The sequence below is a fragment of the Phaethon lepturus genome, unplaced genomic scaffold (genome assembly GCF_000687285.1).
Source record: "Phaethon lepturus isolate BGI_N335 unplaced genomic scaffold, ASM68728v1 scaffold4763, whole genome shotgun sequence".
NCBI classification, from domain to species: Eukaryota; Metazoa; Chordata; class Aves; order Phaethontiformes; family Phaethontidae; genus Phaethon; species Phaethon lepturus.
Genome location: NW_010526837.1, coordinates 51,685 through 73,439, shown reverse-complemented (window position 1 = coordinate 73,439; position 21,755 = coordinate 51,685). Strand labels below are relative to the sequence as shown.

The following is a 21,755-nucleotide window of genomic DNA, read 5'->3' as shown; positions in this document are numbered from 1 at the left end:
AGTAATGATCAGGAAATGTGAGATAGTTACCTATTGGAAGATCAGTTCTGTTGGCGTCAAAGCGTTTTACAGGAGTGTGGTGATGCAACAAATTTTTTTGACAGACGAATGTCACAACAAATCATTTTAACTTTCTAGTTTCATTTCACTAACGTCAAAATGTTTAACTGCAATGAGGCAAAAAGGCTTCATTTTGACTGTACCATTACATTTAATTTTGTTTAGATTGGCATGTTAATTTTGATACCATATATTTATACCTAATGTTGCAAATTGTTACAAAGCGGTTGGAAAGAATCCCCCTTTCCATGCTTTTGAAATACAGACTTCAAACATTTGCAGAGTAAAATTTTAATCAGTGACAGTGACATTCTCTCACTGGGGCAGATGTCCTACCCCATAGTGGCAAGAGGCAGCCTTCAAATATTTCTACCAGCACTGCTTTCCTCTGAGCTCCATACGCTTTTGGAGTCCTGCATGCCTTGTCACATATAATTAGCAGCTGTTGAGTGAATTGATCAGTTAATTTCCATCTTTCACTCAGATGCATTTAATCCATTAGCTGATGATTTGTAGAGATTTCTCTCCTGCACATTTCCTCACCTGTGTTTTATCAATAGTTAAATTGATTGGGTCACCATTACTAACTGCTTGTCCAAGCCCTTTTTCTTCCTTTGCCTCCTTCCAGACCATGTGGTATTTTAACAAGCACTTGGTAGCTCAGTCATTTAAATGTCATCATGAATGTCACCTCTTTTCATTTATTTATTAATCAGTATACCTACTATTGAACTACTTTCTAAATAAAAGTCATTCTTCCTTTCTGTAGCCTCTAGCATGATCCCATCACTGCTTTACAATACTTTTATCTGTTCCTTGGCTAGACACAGATAAAGGCAAACCACCTTTGAGGTGTCCTGGGCTCCTCAGCAGTTCCAGGAGAGCAAGTTGGTCATGGTTGGTTTTAAATGGCTTTTTGAGGAAGGGAATTTTTCTGGACAATACTGTTTCCTCTGCAAGGTATCAGGTCTACAAATTAGATTTTCTAAAAATAGGCCTAGAATACAGGACTGGTCTTTGCAAAAACACAGCCCTAGTCGAACTGCAGGGTGGCGAGTCTGAAATTCTGGGCTGTTGCATTTGTATTGTGACAATAACCAAAAGAATCAAGTGAGACCCTGGCTACTGGTGTCTATGCACACACACAAAGCTGTGTCAGTCCTTGGTCAGAAGACCTGGAAGAGAGAAAGGGCAGAAGAGGGAGGAAAAACAAGGGTAAAGAGGGGTGGAACAAGTGGCTCAAAGGCAAACGATGCTCATGGCAGAGTAAGAAGCTAGCCTTCCTCACCCCCCAACCCAGTGTCCCACCAACAGACCTCACAGCCACTTGCCTCAGCTGTAGTCCTCTCTGTTCCCTTGAGCAAGTTGCATCACCTCTAAGGTGCTTCATATTCCTTTCCTGTGACTCTCGGGTCATGAAACCAGCCCTTCTCATGAACTTTTAACATGTGACAGAGGGTCCCACATTCCCTGAGGAAGAGACTCTCTGGGCGTGGTCCTGAGGTGAGTGCTTCCTCAGCCCAGTGGGCTTGAGTGGAAATCAGTAATGGGTGTACCTTCCTTCCATATACATGTACCTCCTCAGCTGGACAGAGAGGCTGTCTGGAGTGAAATTTTCCTGCTTCCCAACTTGGCACTGCCCAAAACTCCGCTTAGCTAGCAAGTGACACAGCCCTCTTATAGCCATGAGCACTGCCACCAGGGCCAACGCCCGGGCGCCAGGACACTATTAACAGTGTAGGTGCTGGTATACCTACTCTGGCATCCCGGCATTCGGGGATTTACATGTGTGTCCCAGTGGCTTGCTTTCGTGGGAGGGAGCTGGCACTAGGCACTGCAGAGGGTCAGTGGGGTGCCTTCAGGAGCAGCGATGCCCATGAGGGCATGCGTGTGGTTAGAAGTGGCTTCTTCTTGTGGGGCAGGACGTGCCCAATAGCCTTTCAAAGAGGCAGGGGTGCTTACGTGTATCACAAGCCGCTGTATGTAGCAAAAGACCCCCATGCCTGCTGCTCTGTGTTTCTAACCGTGTTGCTAAAGGGCCGATAATCAACTTAATAACCCTGAGAGAAGAAGACTAAGAACTGTGAGACTTTTTCCTTTCTCCCCCATAGTAAGTGAAAATCCATCAGACTGCTGCATGGACATCCAAACTCCAAAGGTTGGTGGGGGTGAGGCAGTGTATGTGGGCATGCTTTTGCAGGCTTCTGCCTCTTCTGTGGCCCTCCTCACCTGTGTCCCTATTACTGTGTTCTTCAAGAAGATCCATTCAAGGTGAGTTACACAAGTACCTCTCACGTATTGTGTTCTGCCTTCCCCATGCCTTTTCCCCTTCTGCCAACCCCCAGTATCTTCTGCAGCTGTCACTACCTGTTTCTTCATCAAATATTCTTTTATTCCTGATGTTTTTCTGTTGAATCTGTATGTACAACTCTGGTATATTTTGGCAAGTACTGATTTCTGGGAATTCCTCACTTCCCAGCCTTTTCTGTAGGTAAATAGACCTGCTCAAAGCTCACTGTGTCACTCAGCTAAGATAGTGCTGCACTGTGCAGCTTAGGATCTCGGGGTGTGACAGAGCACCAGGCAGCTTGCCATCAGTTTTTATGGCTTCTCGTAGCTCATTTCAGTACCAACTTTTTTCTGTAGGCAGTCTTGCACCTCAACCCACCCTTCTAGTTCCCCATTCTCTCTGGCTGTCAATGGCATCCTAGCATCCCAACCCCTCTCCACTTCAAAAAAACCCAAACAAAAACAAACAAAAAAAACCTACTCGCCTTTGTGGGGAAACCTAAAGAGCAGAACAGATGGCCTGTCAGGTACCATCAGGACAGAGAAAAAGAAACTGAAATGTCAAGTGTCTGATAGAATAGAATAGACTATTTCTGTTGGAAGGGACCTACAATGATCATCTAGTCCAACTGCCTGACCAATTCAGGGCTGACTGAGTTAAAGCATGCTATTAAGGGCATTGTGCAAAGGCCTCTTAAACACTGACAGGCATGGGGCATTGACCACCTCTGTAGGAAGCCTGTTTGACCACCCTCTCGGTAAAGAAATGCTTCCTAATGTCCAGTCTAAACCTCCCCTGGCACAGCTTTGGAACCATTCCCGCACATCCCATCACCAGATACCAGGGAGAAGCATCTCCCTCTCCACATCCCCTCCTCAGGAATCTGGAGAGAGCAATGAGGTCGCCCCTCAGCCTCCTTTTCTCCAAACTAGACAAGCCCAAACCCCTTAGCCTCTCCTCACAGGACAGGCCTTCCAGCCCTTTCACCAGCTTTGTTGCCTGGAGGCATTCAAGGACCTTTACACCTTCTTAAATTGGGGAACACAGAACTGCACACAGTATTCAAGGTCAGGCCTCACTAACACTGAATACAGCAGGATAATCACCTCTTTTGACCAGCTGGTTGTGCTGTGTCTGATGCACCCCGGGATGTGGTTTGCAGTGATTCCATGGGGAAGATGTGCTATTTCCCTGGGGGGAGTATGGTGGATGCGGATGGGTGTCCAGGCCTCTCAGAGCTATGCTGCAGGCGGCTTGCAGGCTTAGTTGAGCACCAGGCTACTTTCTCACTCCTAGTTCATTCACCAAGTCGTCTTCCCCCTTCAGTCTGTGACTCCCAGGAAGTCTGTGGGCTTGAGTTAAACCAAACCTATTGTCAGGAGAGTTACATTCGCTATACCTTCCCTGGGGAATTGCAAGGTCCCTCAGAATGAGAAAGGTTGGAAGCTACCAGTTTAGATCATTTAAACTAAGTTACACGAACCCAAAGATCACAACCCCTGGAAAAGAAATGTCCACTTTACTCGAATGAGGGACATACCACTAATTTCCCAGTAGGCCAAGCACAGCTTCCACTGCACAAACAGTGAAGCAGATTAAAGCTGCCCTCAACTTTTAATACAGTGCCATAACCCGAGGGCACTACAGCTGATCTGAATTGGGGGCCAGTCAGATCAGAATGGAGCTCGGCTCAGTGAGATCCCTAGTCTCATTTGATACCGAATTGAAGGCAGCCAACAGAGCTACACTGCACAGCTCAGGGGACCCCACTCAGCACAACTTTGTCGTGGCTGTTTGGCAGCTTGCAAACCACCAGCCAAATGAGAACTCTCGAAGAGGCCAGGGAGTTTCAGGAGCAAATGGCAGTATGTGTATATGTGCATATGAGTATGTATGCATCTCTACATATATACACATTCTAAGTATGTATATATTTTATATGTATATACACGCACACAGAGATAGCCACATATGATAGTTTTATGCCGTACGTATTATTTCTCTGCATGGAGTTGTCAAATGCTATGCATGTGCACACACACTTCTATCCAAACTCTCCAAATACCCTGGACAGTTTTAAGTCTTCAGTGTTTCACTCAAGCTGAATAAAGTAGCTTCTCCACTTGTGTGGCTGAGTCAGAATTTCTCCCTGTTCAAAGGAAGTACCTCCGATACTTCTGCCTGAGGGAAGAATCTGTTTTTTTTCTTTCCTCCTTCCATCCCTCCCCTGTTTCCAAGCCTGGGGCATCAGTGGAGCATGCAGCAGCAGAGGCCACGGGAAGAATGAATCTCGGAGCAGGTGGTGTCCTCCTTTTTCTTGCTGCTGATGCCTGGTGGTTGGTTGAGATCAGCTCATTGCAAGGAAGGGTCAGTGGACACATCACGTCACATAAATGTAAATATCTTTGGATGGCTACAGATGAGCTCACAAGGGGTTTCGGGTTGCTTTGGAAATCAACTTCTGCAACTCCTAGGCTCTATGGCTGATAGGAGAGAGTTTTTGGCAAGACCTGACCATCTTCCATGAGCACAGGGGTTGCTTTCCTGTGTGGGGAATGGTGAGTTGGGGGAAAGAAGGGAAGGAAGTGAAAAGGCAGATTCATTTCTCAAACAGCTGGGGTAGATGCTGTTCAGTTCTGGATGTTTTAATAGTAGGGGGAGAGAAAGCGTATACTTACCCCTTGTCTGGGTGGCTCCGGCCTTTGCATTCTGCTGCCTGGGCAGCAAGTGAGGGCATTGTACTGTTAGTTTTCCCATTCCTCAGTCACATCCAACAGACTTCCTTGGAGTTTTGGGGGATGGCAGGAGCCTGTGAGCTCCTCTTGTGAGAAATGTGCAGGATCCTTTACCAAGTTAGTGATAATATCTCCTTAGGTCTGCAGGAAAGCACCTTAGCGCAGTGCTTCCCTGGTACAGCCAGCCAAAGCTGTTTGCACTTCAGTTGCCGTGCTTCCAACTTCGAAGTCAGCAGAGGGCTTCATCTCTCTCCCGGCTTTCCATCACAGCACCCCTCTGTGCCAGAGCTGCGGTTTCCATCTCTGCTTTCCTTCACGTTCCCTCAGCCCTGCGATGCTGACAGTGCGCGGTGCCCTTTGCCTCCTCTTGCACCAGGGTATTTGCCTACTGGCTCTCAACATCTTCCCTCAACACCTCAGGGGATGGCCCGAGACACACAGCACTACACAAAGGCATGTGTCTGTTCCTCTTGGGCCCCAGCAAGTGTCTCCCTTGCGTTTCTCCTTCTTCAGCCAGGTCTCAGTCTCGGTCCATCTCTTTACATGCTGCAACGCGACTGGGTGGACAGCTTGAATCCAAAACAAGCTTTCCTGCCCAGCGTGATGGGGAAGCACCTCTCCTTCCCCGTTGTCACTACTTCCCTCCCAAGGTAACTAATAAATTGCTCCGAGTCTTTAAATGGGCTGTTATTTCCTCCTTCCATCAGCACACGCTCACTCTTGACTCACAGTGCAGCTTCAGCTTCAATGAATTTATTGGCATGACAAGGTACACAGGTGATGCCAAAGCTGACAACTTAATTCGTTGAGTGCTACTGTCTTTCACCTGTGCTCTTCTGTCGCCTCTCTCCTCTTTCCCCTGCCTCAGCTCTCCTTTCTGTCCGTCTGTCTGTCTCTGTCTGTCTGTCTCTCCCTCTCTCCCCCCTTCTCCCTCTAATAGTCTCCCCAAGTGATAGTTAGCTATCTCACGCTCAAGACAATCTGTCTCTCTTGACAAATGGAGCCATCAATCAGAGGGCTCACCAGGGAGGGAAAGGAATCGGTCTTTACAGCACGTTGGCTATTTTCTTGCCTTTGCAGCACGCGTAGGGGCAGGGGTTGGGGGCCACGGTCTTCAAACTGACTTACAGAAGCCACGTTTGCTTTAAGGTTGGTTTGGGACTCCAGAAGAGCGAGCTGTTGTGTCACAGGGACAGAGGAAAGGAGAAAAGCCCATCAACCCCAAATGTGTAGAGGCAGGTAGAAATATCATTTAAGAAGAAATCCAACATGTTGACAAAATCCCCCCAGAGGATAAAGTCTCTGTTAAACAGAGTAGCAAATGATCTCTCCTTCTCGCCCCCCCAATCCCATAATCCTTTGTTGGCATGGCAATTGCCAAAGTATATAAAGAAACAGACAGATCCCTCAGGTATCTGTCAGCACTAGATACAATCTACCCAGGACAGTGTGTGTGTGGCATTTAATCCTCCATACATCAAGCGTATACCCAGGATATAGTGTCACACTGTATTTGCGCTGCATCCCTTGTGCCTATTTGTCATGTGTGTCTGCGCCCGATCCAGTGGCAGGTTGATCCATCGTGTGATGCCATCTTGGTTATATCTCTGCTTTTCCTCAGGCTTTGGCAGAGTTTTCATCATTGCGTTCTGATGCAAAGTTTCTTTATTTTTATCACTCTTTGTACTTCAAGGAAATAAGTTTTGTAGACTCCAGTATATCATGACCATCAGAATGGAAAGTGTATGAGTGTATCCCTATCATCCATCAGTATCCCCAACTATATTGATTACATTTCTATTCCTTTTGCATTTTGCACAATGTTTAGTGCGTCCTTCTTTTTCACTTGGGTTTATAAACCTCAGGGCTGATTCTCTCCTCCTTTGCATTCCCTTTCAGGTAAAAGAGTATTTTATCTTTACTTTCTGCCAGCAGTGAAGATTCAGACCTCCTCTGTCTGCCTGTGGAAAGGCCTGCCTTGGGTTTGCTATGCCAAGGAATTTTGCAGCACGATAATTCCTCATAAGGAACTCCCTTTAACAACCTGAGGCTTTGCAGATATTCCTTCCCTGCTCCTCCTACTCACCGGCTGGAGCTGTAGATGGCAAAGGCATCGTACCTCTCATGACACCAGTTGGGTACCAGTCACTGGGGATGCCATACAACTCGCACACAGTAGTTCCCTAAGAGTGAGAAGGGGAGCTGAGCCTTAGAAAGGTAGAGTGACTTACTCAAGGTTATAGCACAAGTGTGTAGCATAACATTCAACTGTACCTGGAGTACCAGACCTACTGGGTCCTTCACAAAGTCATTCCTCCCTTCATTTTTTGGTAGTGTTGCTTACCCTGCTAACTGTGATATTACAGGTGCTCAGACGTGGATGTGCTGTTACAGCAGAGACACATGGCTTATGTTTTCCATTGGACTTAGTTTTTGATCCCCTGCTGTGGTGGAAGTATTTGCAGTTTTTTATTAGTGTTCTTTGTTGATCAGCAGGGGAGATCACCTCATCCCTGCTCTCCAGCCAGTAGTATTGGATTTCTGGTGTGGGGAGTATTTGCTTGCAGAACCTTAGATGAAAGTTTTCTGTAAAGCTGTTGTCCCACTCAACATAAAGGTGCTGGTGACCTTTTCTGGATGTAACCTTATCCTCCTGAAAGGACAATGTCTACCTATTTCTTCTCAGTTTGATACTTGCTATTGCAAAACTTCTTTAAAAATTTTGCTGCTTCTTTCTTGTAGGCACCTGCATTTATAGCTAACCCTGGGCATCTGACAGCCAGCCTCCACCTGGCTGCTCAGAACTATTTGGGTGGGTAATTCCACTTCAACTCCAGTGGAAATTGAGTAGCCAAGGGTCTTGTCCCCTGCATTTCTCTGCAATACTAGCATATAATGTGCTAATTACCTCAGTTTGCTAACACTCAGACCGCAGCAAAAAATTTCTGTCAATTTTAAAGAAGGAAGACTTGAACCCCACTGCGAGAGGAGGGACAGCCAGTGGTTTTATGTGTCTTGATAAAGCTGCAGGCTACAAGGAGTAAGTCTCGTGCCTGGCAGTCTGGGAGAGATTCTCCTTTAATTGAAATGGCACTGGTAATATGTTTACAGAGCAAAGCTCTTGGAATCCATCCCTCCCCTCCCTTCTGTTGTCTGCACATATACAGCAGATCTTTACCACACAGCAAAGCTTGGAAAAGGAAATGATGGGAAACTTCCAAGACATCAAGGTGCTGCTGCATGTGGCTGAACCAAAGCAGAGCACTCTCTTTTGGCAGGGAACCTCGGACAACAGCAACTCTAGAAACTCTTCTCCCCAAGAAGCCTTGGCTCTCAGTTCGTTTGTGGAAAGATCACCACAATCACATCTCAGGTCTAGCCAGCTGTTTACTTTGTTTGAAGACACCTTTACTTCAGCAGCACTGTATTTGATTTTTCCTCTTTTCTGCTGAATCAGACTTGTGTAGATGAGTATTTCTGACACAAGGAATTCTTTGCCTTGAACTCTTTGGCTTTCCCTTCTCTGATGGCTGATGGTAACACCCTGGCCTTTAGAAAATACACTGCTGCAGCTATCAGCAAGCTCAACAATAGCTAACAGTTGAAGGTCTCACAGCTGGCATTTCAAAACTGTGTGTGCTGGGGAAGGCCACCATCTGTGGATCCAGCAATAGTGACAATGCAGGAATGTGCTGAGCAGCCCAAGCTGAAAAAATGTGGAGTTGCACTTTCAGTCTTTTTGAAGCTCAAAATTTGCAATTTTTTCGAGATGGGAATTTGTTTGAGGTTCATTTTTGCTTGAAATGTTTGTGGTGGGGCTTTCAGCATCAGAAGATGCAGCTGCTCTCTGCAAAGACAGTCTTCTGATTGCTGATCTGACTACTTGGTGAAGCAGCTATAGGAGCTTGTGTTATAGATTGTCACTTGCTGAATTGGACAAGGTGAATCCTCTTGCTGAGGGAACAGCAGTGTTTTCTTACCAGACTGCTGTCCTAGGCCATGAGTTGGAGAGTTGTAGATCAAGGACAGTGTACAGTCCTTTACACTCTTCTCCAAATCTGTGCACTTAACACAAGAGTGAATTTTATCCAAAGCATGTAAAGGTCTGAGTATGGGGTTATTGTCTTTGTTCTTCATAGTTTTGACTGGAAGCAAAACCAGCATTTCCAGAATGCTACACTAGCTTTCTGCTCCCCTAGCAGCCTGAAAGCAATCTTGAAAGGTGGTTACAGCAAGCTGTCCCACTCCATTTTGCTTGTTTCAGTGTATAAGGAAGTAAAGCCTGCAAAGAAAAGATGCTTTACATGTACCACATGCATTTGATTTGAGTGAGAGGCTTGTCACTGAGAAGCTGTCTGTCTCAGTTGAACCTGAGCGAGACCCTTGGGTATGTGGTATGCACAAGACACTTAGAGCACCGTATTCGCTGCCCTGTGGCTTATCACAGAGGCTGTGGGGTAAACCATGGGCAGCCAAAGAAATCTGAGAACAGGGTTTGGAGAGAGCTGTCTTTTCTTTTCAGCCTGTGTGTAGATGTCCATCAGGTAGTTCATGAAGGCGGTTCTGTTGGTTGTACCGTCTGTTCCTAATGAGCTGAACATAAGCAATAGCATAAGATCTGAAAACAAACAAGAACAAACTTTGGCTCTGTTTTTCCTGTATGTAAAGCTGTGATGGACAACCTCATCTTCATCCAGAGTGGGGTGTTAGCTGAAATAAACTTCCTCCCCTGCTTGTCTAATCAGGAAAATCCCAGTCATCTTCGTAATGCATAGAAACCCTCTCTGAACCTGTACCTTTTGCCCTGGAATGACATAGGCTTTTCTCTGTGCTTTCTTCTCATACCCAGCCTGTGCTCCCTAGTCTACTTCCCAAAGAAAGAGTTAACAGGCAGGAGCCAAGGGTTGGTGGGACTCAGTTAAAAAAACATAATCTTGCTTTTTTCTCTCAACTGGTTAATAAAGTGTTCCTGTTCTGGCTGCAACACTTCCTTGAAGCCATCACCCATTCTTGCTGCATAAGAATTTGTCCAAAGGCCATTAACATCAAAAGAGGAGCTCCCTGGGCTCTGAATCAATCCCTAGAAAGGCTGTATATTAGGACTCTGCTGCATACCATGTGTATCCAACATGCTTAATGTTCCTGTGAAAAAGTTTTTCTTAATAAAATTCTCAGAGATATCTTTGGAGGACCTGGACACTAAGGACAACTTTTCTCACAGAATTTCTCTTCCAGGATGGCTGATTGTATCTGCAGAAGGGAAGATTTTTTATTGTTTCAGTCCTATAAGTAAATACATGCCAGATTTAAAAAATGGTCTAAGGGAATATATAAACACACTTGAAACAAAGACCAAAAGCTGTGTACATCTGTAGTCCTTAACGTGCTTGAGATTAGGCAGCGGTCCAAGGGTTAATCCCTGGGAATTAGCATGGCAAGCATTTCTGTTGTTGTTTACACATGTCCTGTGAAGAAGGCTGTGTTTTCACAGCAGGCCTCTCTAGGAGAGTTAACCATAAAGTGCTTGCAGTCAGTTTTACAAGCAGAAAGAACCGGAGCAACATGTCTGGCAAATGCATAGAGGTCTCCTTTATAGAGATGAACCACAGATAAGTGGATCACTGCAGTCCCAGCATAAATTTGATACGTTGATAGAAAAGAAAAAGAAGTTTTGTAGCAAGGAACCAATACTTCATATCCAGACGTCCAAATCTGGTGATAAGGGAATATCAGGCATGCATATGGCTTGTGCTTTGTGCTTTCATTTACATGCTAAGCATGCAACTGAGAACTTGCCCTCCTGGGCTGCATCAGGATCCACAAACGCAGGTTCTTGACCTTGTGCTTGGTGCAGGGACACCAAAAAGCCAGGTGTGGGTGAAATGCTGTCGACATCGGGCCATGGCTGGGGCTCAGGCTTACAGCTGGGACTGCTTTCGGGTAAAAGGCTGGGGTCTGGGTTTAAAGCTGAGGCTCTGGGTTAGGAGCAGGAGTGACACTGCTTTTATCCCTGTCCCACAACGTCGCATCCATGCAGTGGAAAACAAGGTTGGCTTGAGACTTAAGCTAATTTTTTTCTCACTGTTTCTCTCTCAGTTAGGAAGTGAAATAATTTCTCTCCTGACAATTTCATGGAGACAAGTTTAAAAAAAAATTAAAATCAGCAGCAATGAGTATAAGCAATAGAGCCCAGTTCTGTGCTGACTTTTCCAACAGCTCATGGATAGGACAGTCTAACAGGTTTACAGTCCACGCTGCTGTCTAAGAAACAATGTACTGGAAGTGTTTGCCACGCAATTTTATGCAGAAGAATAGTCCAGACACTTAACTGTATATTGGATGAGGCAGAGCCTGCCTTTGGACAAAATGGTTTGGCTTGTCAGCTCTTACTTTCAAATGCGGTGAGCTCTGACACGCTACCCAGCTCGGCAGGCTGGGAGGGCTTTCCACATGGCTTTGATTTACAGCATCCTGCCTGCTTCTCTGCTCCCAGTCAGTGCAATACGCGCAGTCCCCATCTGGATTTAAATAATTTCCTGCGTGGCGTCTCGGTGGGTGAGGCTCAGCCGCGCGGCGGGGGAAGCTCGCCGAGACGCAAGGCGCAAGCTAGCAGCCCCCGTGCCTCCTTCGGCCCGCCCTCTCTTGGCATCAGCAGCAATCCTGGGATGGTGATCTGCCACTCTGGGGCAGAGTGGTGTGAGGGCACACGTAGGTTGGGACCTGCAGATCTCGTAAGTGGTTTCCATGCTCTGGGATAGACCCTTCTATAAAAGCCATCAAGGACGGGCGTGGCAAGGCAGCTCTTTTCGGATATTAGAAAGAAGCAACTTTTACACCTTGTGAAAACACTGTGGTCTATTTTGGGAGTTTTTTAGCTCCCAGGGGATTAAAAAACAAAACCAGGCCTTCAACATTTGCCTCTACTTCACTAGAAGCTTTAGTGACAAGAGAAGCACTGGCAGGGTGGAACAAGCCAAGCAGAGCAGAAGGTCAGAAGGATGTTTCAGAGTCCACTCTTTAATGAAGTTCAACAGCTTCACTATTTGCCCTCCTGCCCTGGTGACAGCTTCGTCTCCTTCTGGCTGAGGCTGCGGCATGAATCAGACCGTAAAAAACACATCTTGGGTCTCATGTCACATTTTGTCTGCAAAGTGCTTCAGAAACGTTAGCATGACGCATCCCAAAGGGTATCTGGATTTTACTTTCCGGCCCTCAGCTTGCTCCCTTTGCAAGACCTAAGCAGCAACAAGCTGTTTCTTGTTAGGGCTGTAAAGAGCTGTGATTAGCCTGCTGCACACATGAGAGGGAAATTAAACCATTTAGTTGTGTTTAGCAGCTCAGCCCCTTCTTCAGGCCCTCTCTCCCCACTAACCACTTTAACTAAACAATGACTAATGAGACCAATTTGCTGTCAATTAATTGCCACAGGAAAGGACCCCTAATTGTGGTGAGCAAGGTGGCAGCTCTAAAGCATTCAAGGGCCATATGATGGTCAGCGTCCCCCCTACCACTGCCTTGGGGCTTATTACGTCTTTGTTGCAAAGTGCTGTTAATTGGGAGCTGGGGACAAGGAAATGAGAACTCTCGAGGCTAATTGGTAGGCACCTGCGGAGGGCTTTAGTGGCCGCAAAGTTCCCTTGACTTTGGAGAGAAGTCCTGATGTTTTCTTTTTGCCCTGAAAGCCAGGGGCTCCTGTGGATTCGTGCGTGGGAGTCTTAATTTTCTCCAACGGATGGGGGTCTTACTTGCCAATAGAGAGGAAAATAAATAGGCTGGAGGAAGCAAGTAACCCTGCCTTGGCAGGGGGGTTGGACCAGATGATCTTCAGAGGTCCCTTCCAACCCAACTAATGAGGATATATGGAAGGGTTTGTGGTGGCTTTCTCCATTTGGGTCCAAAGTTCCCGTCTTGGAACAAGCAGTTAGAGCTTGTAAGTAGAGCTTATGGGTTTTCTTATTTTCAGTACTATTTATTTGCTTCTGTGTCTTGGGGGAATTAAATAGCTTTTGCTGTATCTTAGGTCTGTAGAGTGGGAATAAGAGCTCTATTTTTTTTTTTTTTTTTTTTTTTTGTGACTTGTAGACCAAACACCTGACTGTTAAGTGATCTTGTAATTTCAGCTTGGGGAGTAGCTGCCCCATAGTATAAGACTGTATCTAGGAATCTTAAGCAAAGCTCTATTTGCCCAAGGGGAGCAGTCAGATCATGACTGTGAACTTTGTGTGAGTGTGTTTGCAGGGCTCAGAGCCATCTTCCAACTACATCTCCATATCCCTCTTTTCATAATTTTTCATCTGGTCGTGCCTGATTCAAGTTCGTAGTCCCAGGCTTCCTGCCCTTGCCTCACAAATCCACCCTTCTCCTGCACTGAGGTCTGCAGAGTGCAACCAGTGCAGGAGCCGGAAACTGCTGCCCCATGCCTGTAAGTACCCCTTGCATATAAGTACCATTTATGCTAGGCGGTGGTTTCCGTTCCTGCCATTTTGTGCCTGTGCTGTGTCTAGATGCTCTAATCAAAAGACAGGTAACTGTCACAGGTTGCCCAGAGAAGTAGTAGATACCCCATCCCTGGAAACTTTTAAGGTCAGGTTGGACGGGGCTCTGTGCAACCTGATCTAGTTGAAGATGTCCCTGCTCATTGCAGGGGGTTTGGACTAGATGGCCTTTCAAGGTCCCTTCCAACCCAAACTATTCTGTGATTCCGTTATTCTATTATTTGAACTGCTTGTGAGCTTTGGCATGGCTAGTTCCAGTATAAACTAAGTTAGGAAAAGACCTCTAGAAGCATTGCTGGTTATACCCTTCAGCAAGCGTGGCCTTAATGCTTTCTTGTTCCATCTCCCATTGCACTCCTAGAAGGTTACTCAGGAGCTGGCCTCCTGGATGTGAACTCACATCTCTTAACCATTGGGCTGACTTATTTACTAGGAGATTAGGGATATAGCACCACTCCTTGCCTATTTCCATAGCCTTGAATGATAAAGCTGATCCAGCCTGCCTACATGATCCCAGGTAATATGTCAGGAGGAGTTTTGAGCTCTGAAAGGCTTTGGTCATGAAAGGCAAGGATAACAGCAGATGTTTGCGTGTTCTCTTATTTGTGGTTTCCTTGCCGCCTCCCCTATGCGGCCCCTGGCTTGTAATAACTGCGATAGTGGGTGTTTTTGAGACACAGTAATGTTTTGTGGAAACAAATCACTTGCTTTCATCTCAAGAGCAACAGTGATTGCACTGGGGGAGTGTGCTCTATTTTTCATGTCTTAGTCTTTCTTATTATTTAAATTAATGTGAGTTGCAGTTGTCATGAAAGTGAAGGATTGATGGCAATTAACTAGAATGGGCTTGGTGCAGGCAGGTTCTGCGCAAGCCTGCCCTACCTAGCTCTGTCACTGTGCTTTGCCTGGGACTTAAATTCCCGCACCAGCTCTGTGCTTGCACCCTTCCTGCCCTGCAGTTCCCCCAGCTCTCCCAACCCAGAGCGCCCTGCAGCGTCTCTGCCCTTGTCCCACTCCTGCCTTGCAGGCCAGCCGCTCTTGCAGTATGAGCTTCTCAAGAAGAAAGGCTACTCGTTAGTTTGGGGGTTGCTATTTACCATCAGTGGCACGTAAGATGAGATGCTGAGCTGATCAGGCTTGTCTTGTAGATGTGAAATGTAGAAGAAACAAATATGTGAGTTTCAAGCCATTCTTCTCAGAGCTCATTTCCAGCTCTCCAGAATCTGTCCCTGGCGTGGGTAGGGCATCCTACCTCTCTGGGGATGGAGCAGTGGGGTGCTACACTGTGCTTGCTTTCACATCTCTGCAGGTCTCTGCTCCCCACTGCATCCAGGGGGATCCTAAGCACAGGATAACAGATACCCCATGTTACATTTATGCTGAAAGGGAGGAAAAAATCATAGAAACATAGAATCTTTGGGTTGGAAGGGACCTTGAAAGGCCATCTAGTCCAAACCCCCTGCAATGAGAAGCAACATCTTCAACTAGATCAGGTTGCTCAGAGCCCTGTCCAGCCTGGCCTTGAATGCTTCCAGGGATGGGGCATCTACCACGACACTGGGCAACCTGTGCCAGTGTCTCACCACCCTCATTGTGAAAAATATCCTCCTTTTTTCCCTAGTCTAAATCTACCCTCTTTTAGTTTAAAACCGTTACCACTTGTCCTATCACAATAGGCCCTGCTACAAAGTCTTTCTTACAAGCTCCCTGCAAGTACTGCAAGGCTGCAAGAAGGTCTCCCTGGAGCCTTCTCTTCTCCAGGCTGAACAATCCCAACTCTTTCAGCCTTTCTTCATGGGAGAGGTGTTCCATCCCTCTCATTTTTGTGGCCCTCCTCTGGACCCACTCCAACAGGTCCATGTCTTTCCTGTGCTGAGGGCTCCAGAGCTGGACACAGGACTCCAGGTGGGGTCTCACCAGAAAAAAATAAGGTGATTTTCTCTTTTTCCACATTACTAGAGAGCCTGGCAGTTTGGTCCCTGGATCCAGAAGGGTCCAGCAGCAGCCTGGCATCCTGCAAGGACAAGTCGTGAGGCCAAAGACGAAAACGCCTGAAAGTGCTGTTTAACTGTGGTGCTTCCCTTACTGTGGGTCTGCAGGCTGTGGTTTTGCCTGTGCTAATGGTTCAGAGAGGCCAGACAGAAAAGGCTTTCCCAGTTGACGGTCAACAAGAGATGGATGGGCAAAAGGAGGCTGCAGCACCCAGGAGATCCTGGTCCCAGGAGGTTTTATTCTCAACAGTCCTTCTTCCGGCAGTCTGGGAACTATGAAAATATAACACAACCCACACATGGGAAAAAATAATGAGGTCAAAGCTTCTCATTTTGGGACTGTCCTAAAAAGGTGTGTGTAAAGCAATGACAAGAGCCAAGGAGGCAATGCTAACTGGTGCTGGTGCTGACAGTTTTGGCATTTTAACGTGCTGGCTTGACATCCTGAAAATTAAAAGTCTCTGACTTTTTATCTGAGTAAAATTACTGTCCACTAAGATCCAGTCACTTTTAATGCTAGCTAGCTTTGGATTCTAAGCAGACAAAAAACAAACCAGGTCTTAAATTAACAGGGGAAATTATTTCCTGCCCTATTCCCCTTCCTCTCAGCCTTTCCTTGCCCTCTGACCAAGGTGGCAGCTGAAGGAACGAACCATTATACTCCTAACAGGATTTCAGCATTGGATGCCCTTTTCTCCCTCATCTGAAAAAGTGGCAAGCCAGATATGACCATCTGGACGCATCCTCCTCCTTTTGGGCATTTGGTCTGCATGGTCAGATCTGTTTGTATTATTTGCTGAGTTTACTTGATCCTCTGCGAACTAAAATGACTTGACAGGTTTGGGAAGTGGCAGGGTAGACGTGTCCTAACTGCAGCTCTGCTGCTGGTGCCCCGTAATGGCTTTCACTGCTCTCTCCTCAACTGTTTTGGCTGTCATCACACCGTTCTGCTAGGACCTCAGATTGGCCTACAGCTCCATCTGCTAGACCTGCTTGAGCTTAGTCCTTCTTGGTTTGTTGCGTGGCTTTTTTTCCTGATGCAAATGTTAACCCCTTGAAGTTAAGATAAAGCCCTCAAAATGCTGTTTAGCCAATGGTTCTACTCCTGGGCTCTGCTTGCCCACGTTTGCCAGCACACCAGAGAAGCTGTGCTGAGGACACTCCAAAGTCACTATCCTTGTGTCCCCTGACAGAGCAGCTAGGACACAACTCTTGCAAAAATAGCAGCCTCTGTTGTTCTTTCCCAGACTAAGCCCTTCTGTGTTCTCCAGTGTGTGTTGGTCTCAGCACTTACTGTGTTTCAGATCTACAGGTGGCTGAGGTGCTACAGGACTGAGGTGGCCCTCCGAGTTGCTTTGTTCCCTGTAGTAAGAGTAGCTGTTTGGGTTTCTGCACCAGAGCTTGCAGGGCTCTCCCAGCCTGCAGCTCTGCTGGCTGGAGCGATGGTCTGTCTGTCCTGAGCTGCGAGACAGGGGACTCCCGTCATCCAGTGGGACAGTAGGAGACGGAGAAAGTGCTTCTGACTCTGGCCGACTCCATGCTGTGCCAGATCTCAGCAGGGTGCTGCAAGCTGCCTCTCTGCTGTGGTGTGCCATGGAACCTGAAGCCACAAGCTTCTTTTGGAGGAGGCAGGACATTTGATTTCCTAACTGGGCTAGTTCCTTTCTGCTGCCCTTTACACGGCCTCAGGGTATTGGGTGGCAAAGGTATTTACTCACTTTCCGGGACCACTGTGTGATTGTTGTTTTGAATTGCCAGGCATTTCCTGTGCAGAATGGGTGTGTCATACAGAGAAAGCAGGCACAAAATGGAGCTACAGTCAGTGAAACTCTCAGGTACCCTGTGATACAGTGGGATCAAATTCTTTGACAACACCAGCGTTCTCCAACAGTATTTATTTTATTTTGTTCTGTTGCCTCCTACCTCTTCCTACGTGTGCAGACACACTGCCGATGGCTCGCAGTGAATCACTGATGTAAAACGTAGCAGGGCTCGTGTTTGTCAGGGGATTTTTGCTTTGAGAAGAAGGGCTTGATTTGCAGCTATGCTTTGCTTTAGCCAGTATTTATAGTGCTGCTAGGGAGGTGTCCCTACTCTGAAATTCCTTCTCTCCAGGGAAGGGGACCCTGGTTCAGTCAACCATTCCCCCAACATGCCTTGCTCTGGTTGCTTCACAATGAGCTGATCAGCCATCAGTTCTATCTCTTGAGCAGCAGACCAGCTTCCAAGGTCCCTTCTCCTTCCTTCCTGCTGCCAGTTACAGCAGGCTGCTGAGGGCCTCACCCAGGTGAGTTTTGTGTACCTCCAGGGATGGAGTTTCCACCACCTCTCTGTTCCTGTCTTTGACATCCCGAAAGTGCAGTCTTTCTCCTCATTTTGAGGCAGAATTTTCCCCATGTTGCAGCTCATGTCTGCTGCTTTTTGCTGTTCACTGTGCACCTCTGAGAAAAGCCTGCCTCTGTCTTCTCTGCACCTTCCTACTAGCTATTTGTTGACAGCAATAAGATCTCCCCTCAGCCTTCTCTTCTTCAGGCTGAACAGATCCTTAGCACTTGATGTACAAGGAGAACCTATAGCCCTCTGACCATCTTGGGAGCCCTCCAGTGGATTTGTTCCAGTATGTCAATGGTCGTCTTGTACTGGGGAGCCCAAAACTGATGTCGTGCTTCAGATGCTGCCTAACAAGCACCACATAAAGGGATATAATTGCTTCCCTCCACTTACGGGTCTACACTCTTGCTAATACAACCCAGGATGCTTGGTCTTTGCTGCAAAGGCATACTGCTAACTCGTGCTGAACCTGTTGGACCCCCATATCTCCTGAACTGTTTGCACCCAGCACTTTCACCCTTCCAGCAAATATCAGGGTGGTTGAAGTGCCTCACCAGGGACTGTGAGGCTTCTTCTACCTGTCTAAAGCAGTCTTTGTCCACTGCCTCTTCTTAATCAAATTGTTGGTAGCAGACACCAGCCAACAGGCATGACACTGTGATATCCTCTGATCCTTATGCCTAAGCTCCCAGCTAGTTCACCGCCCAGAGCTGGGTGCACTCCAGGCATTCCTCCACAGAGAGCGCACTTCATTTCCTCGCCTTTCCAGCCTGTCTTTCCTGAAAAGCCTGCATCCGTCCTGCACAGCGCTGCTAGTCCTGAGAGCTGTCCCGCAATGGCTCTGTCATCCCAATGGGTTTATAGCACTGTGAATCTGTGTGGACATCTAATTCCTTCTGTTTCTTCACCATGATGTTTACACTGGTGCACAGGCATTTGAGATGGGCCCCCAGCTGTCTCGCTTTCACAAGGGGAGTGCAAAAGCCTTCTCTGTGTGTTGGCCCCCAGCTGCTTCCTCACTGCCTTCTGTGCTGTCACTTCTCCCCCAGACTATGGCAATCCTTCCCCAATGTGCCTGGCTTAAGTTCCTCCTTGCCTGGGTGAGTGGGCCTGTCGGCAGAGACGTGCCTGCCTCACTTTGTTCGACAGGTCCTGTTCCTGCTTGGGAGACCCTGTTCTTCCAAGGAGGTCCCATGGTCACAGATGCTGAGCATAGTCCATGAGTTTGGGGCCTACAGAGAGGTGCTAATGAGCTGTGGGTTGTAAACAATATTCCTATGAATCCAGCAACACAGCTGGAAGTGGTGAGTTGCTCTCTTCAGGCTTCATTTCCTTTTTCCCACCTAGCTTGTAGGCAGCTTTGCCTCAAAAGGACCATCAGCCGCTCCTGCCAAAGAGGGGGAAGCGGAGGCTGCTGTTTACTCTGTGGTAAGCAAAGCAGAAAATGATGTTGTTTCATTCCTCGCTACACACAAATTCAGAAGCTGAAAATATATTAAAAAAAAAAATAAAATAAAAAAATCAGAAGATTCCTTTTTAGTCAGACTCCCTCACCACCTCCAGGATGTGAAGCATGGAAGTAAGACATGGATGTGAGGGAGGAGAGACTGTGTCTGCTTGGAGGCTGATATACCGGCACGCTCCACCCCCAGAGGTACCTGTTCAGGTCGCAGCATCGTCACTTTGGTCCCGTGACACAAACTCAGTTAGGTTGGAAGGTCTTTAAGGATCCTGAATACCTGAGCCATGGCTGGTGTTGCAAATCTTTAAAGACCCTACCATGCTTTTGGTGCTGTGAGGTGCAGTCATCCAGAAGCTGTGGGCAGCCCATGGGGGATCCCCCTTGGCTGAAAGATGTTGCAGAAACCTTCCCGCTGTCGCTGTTGTGCCTTCCCTCTGCAAATCTCCATTAGCCGTGGCACGCATCCCTGCTTCTCACCTCATCATGGCAGTCGCAACAGAAATGAGCTTAACATCTCTCCGGTTCAATTCCCAGCGAGCATTTGGTTATGTGAGCAGCAGAACAGGGTCCTGCCTAGCAGCGTGGATTCTCTCTGCATGTGGGAGGTAGCAATAGCTAATACATCCTCTGAGTCAGTGCCTTGAGGCCTGGCACCCTGCAGGAGGACATAGAACTGCATCTGGCACTGTTTGGAGTGTAAAAACCAGCTGGGACAGTCCTTGGAGCCTGCCAGCTCTTTCCATGCTGCCTTGGGGCAGTCAGGCAAGTTCTTAGAGGTGATTTTATGAAGGCCCCCAAACCTGTCCAAACACAAAGAATCGTAGTTTCATCAAAGGCCATTTCTATGTGCAGATCCTTGAAGCAGCCATACATGTTATTCTGATACAATTTCAGAAACCCAGGTAGTAAGGAGGAGTGCAGCCTGTGAGAGGAGTCTGTGACTGCATCTGGTTAATAGGTAGGTAGGTTAATGAGTCAGACAGGCTGTTCTCCAGAGGTCTGGGTACTGAGGTCCAACTTTCTTTTGTTTTCACAGTTCCACCAAAGATCTCCAATATCTCGTCGGACATCACCGTGAATGAGGGCAGCAACGTGACCCTGGTTTGTATGGCAAATGGGCGTCCTGAGCCTGTCATCACCTGGAGGCACCTCACCCCGACAGGTAGGAGACCCAACTAGACTTGACTGTACTGGTGCTTTGTGAACTGTACAGTAGTTTCCTTCTCTTCCAACATCAATAGAAATTTTTACTAGCAATACAGGCAACTGTAAAAAAGTGGCAAGAATCTTAAATGCAAGCTTGTTTGCAGTGTGATTTCCCAGGCATGATAACCAGGTTGTCTGAGGGAACAAATGAAATTACTTCAGTAGATGCTCTACAGGATTGGACCTGTAATTCTGTTTAGCTTTGGTCTTCATCTAATTGTCCCAATCTTTACTGCTGGTAATGCGCAGCACAGTGGTGGAGACAAAACACTGCTGGTGCCAGAGAGAGGGGAAAGAATTTCTGTTTAGATATTACATAGAAGAGGTTCTTTCCAAAAACCATGGAATTTGCGTCCCACTGATTTGCCTTAAAAGGGAGAGGCAAACAGTGGCACAAATGATTTCATTTGTGAAATGTGACTGCTTTGGCAGTCTTCCTGTGTCTTGTGAGGTGAGTAAAGAAGGCATTTGATCTGCAAGACGAGTGAAGAGCAGGGTAGAAACAGAATAAAGGAGAACTCGCCAGCTTTGTTCTGCTATCTAACTGTGCCTTCCATGTTCAAGGACGTGGCAAGCTTGGAAGGAGAATATCCTTCCAGTAGTCAGACTCCATGGGATTAGCAGCTTGGGTTGCAATGAAACCTTCACCTGCTAAAGATTTATCAGTAGGACAGGAACAAGAGGTAGCTTTCTCTTCCTCTGTATCCTGTCCTTTGAGGAGAGAAGAACTCTCTACCTGACTGCTTTTTCCATCAGATATTCTTGCATGTAAAATGCACAGGCAAAGCATTGATTAGCTCCATATGAATAGTCTTCTGTGATATGCCCATATATGTAAAGGATTAAAGAGGGTTGAGATACAGTCAAGCTATCTACTGCAGTTTGTCAGCCAGAAAAGGGGAGAACATTGCAGAAAGAAGGTTGGAAAGAGAAAGATAGAACAACACATTGCAACAGGGCGCAATCCAAGGGCTGCATCCAGAAGCCTCTGGATTTGGGGCCTGTGGTTCAGATTGGGGTGACTCAGATTTCCTCTCTCATCCCTTTAGCCAAACCAAAGTCCTGAGCTTTCATGTATATGGAAGCCAAATATGCAGTTTGTGTTTCTGGCCCATTTCTTGCAATGCCAAAAGAAGGAAGACTGGGAAGGAGTGCCAGGAAGATGTGGGAGGATCAGAGCTGATG

At 47.0% G+C, this 21,755-nt stretch overlaps 1 protein-coding gene across 1 annotated transcript in view; it reads left to right on the top strand.

The window, feature by feature from the left end:
• LOC104617769 (limbic system-associated membrane protein) overlaps window positions 1-20,526 on the top strand; it is a gene marked incomplete at both ends in the record, with an annotated part of 55,655 nt that extends 35,129 nt beyond the window's left edge. Inside the window, one exon of the mRNA XM_010283180.1 lies at window positions 20,401-20,526. Coding sequence (XP_010281482.1) covers window positions 20,401-20,526 — 126 coding nt within the window. The remainder of the gene's footprint in view (window positions 1-20,400) is intronic.
• Window positions 20,527-21,755: the final 1,229 nt, after the last annotated feature.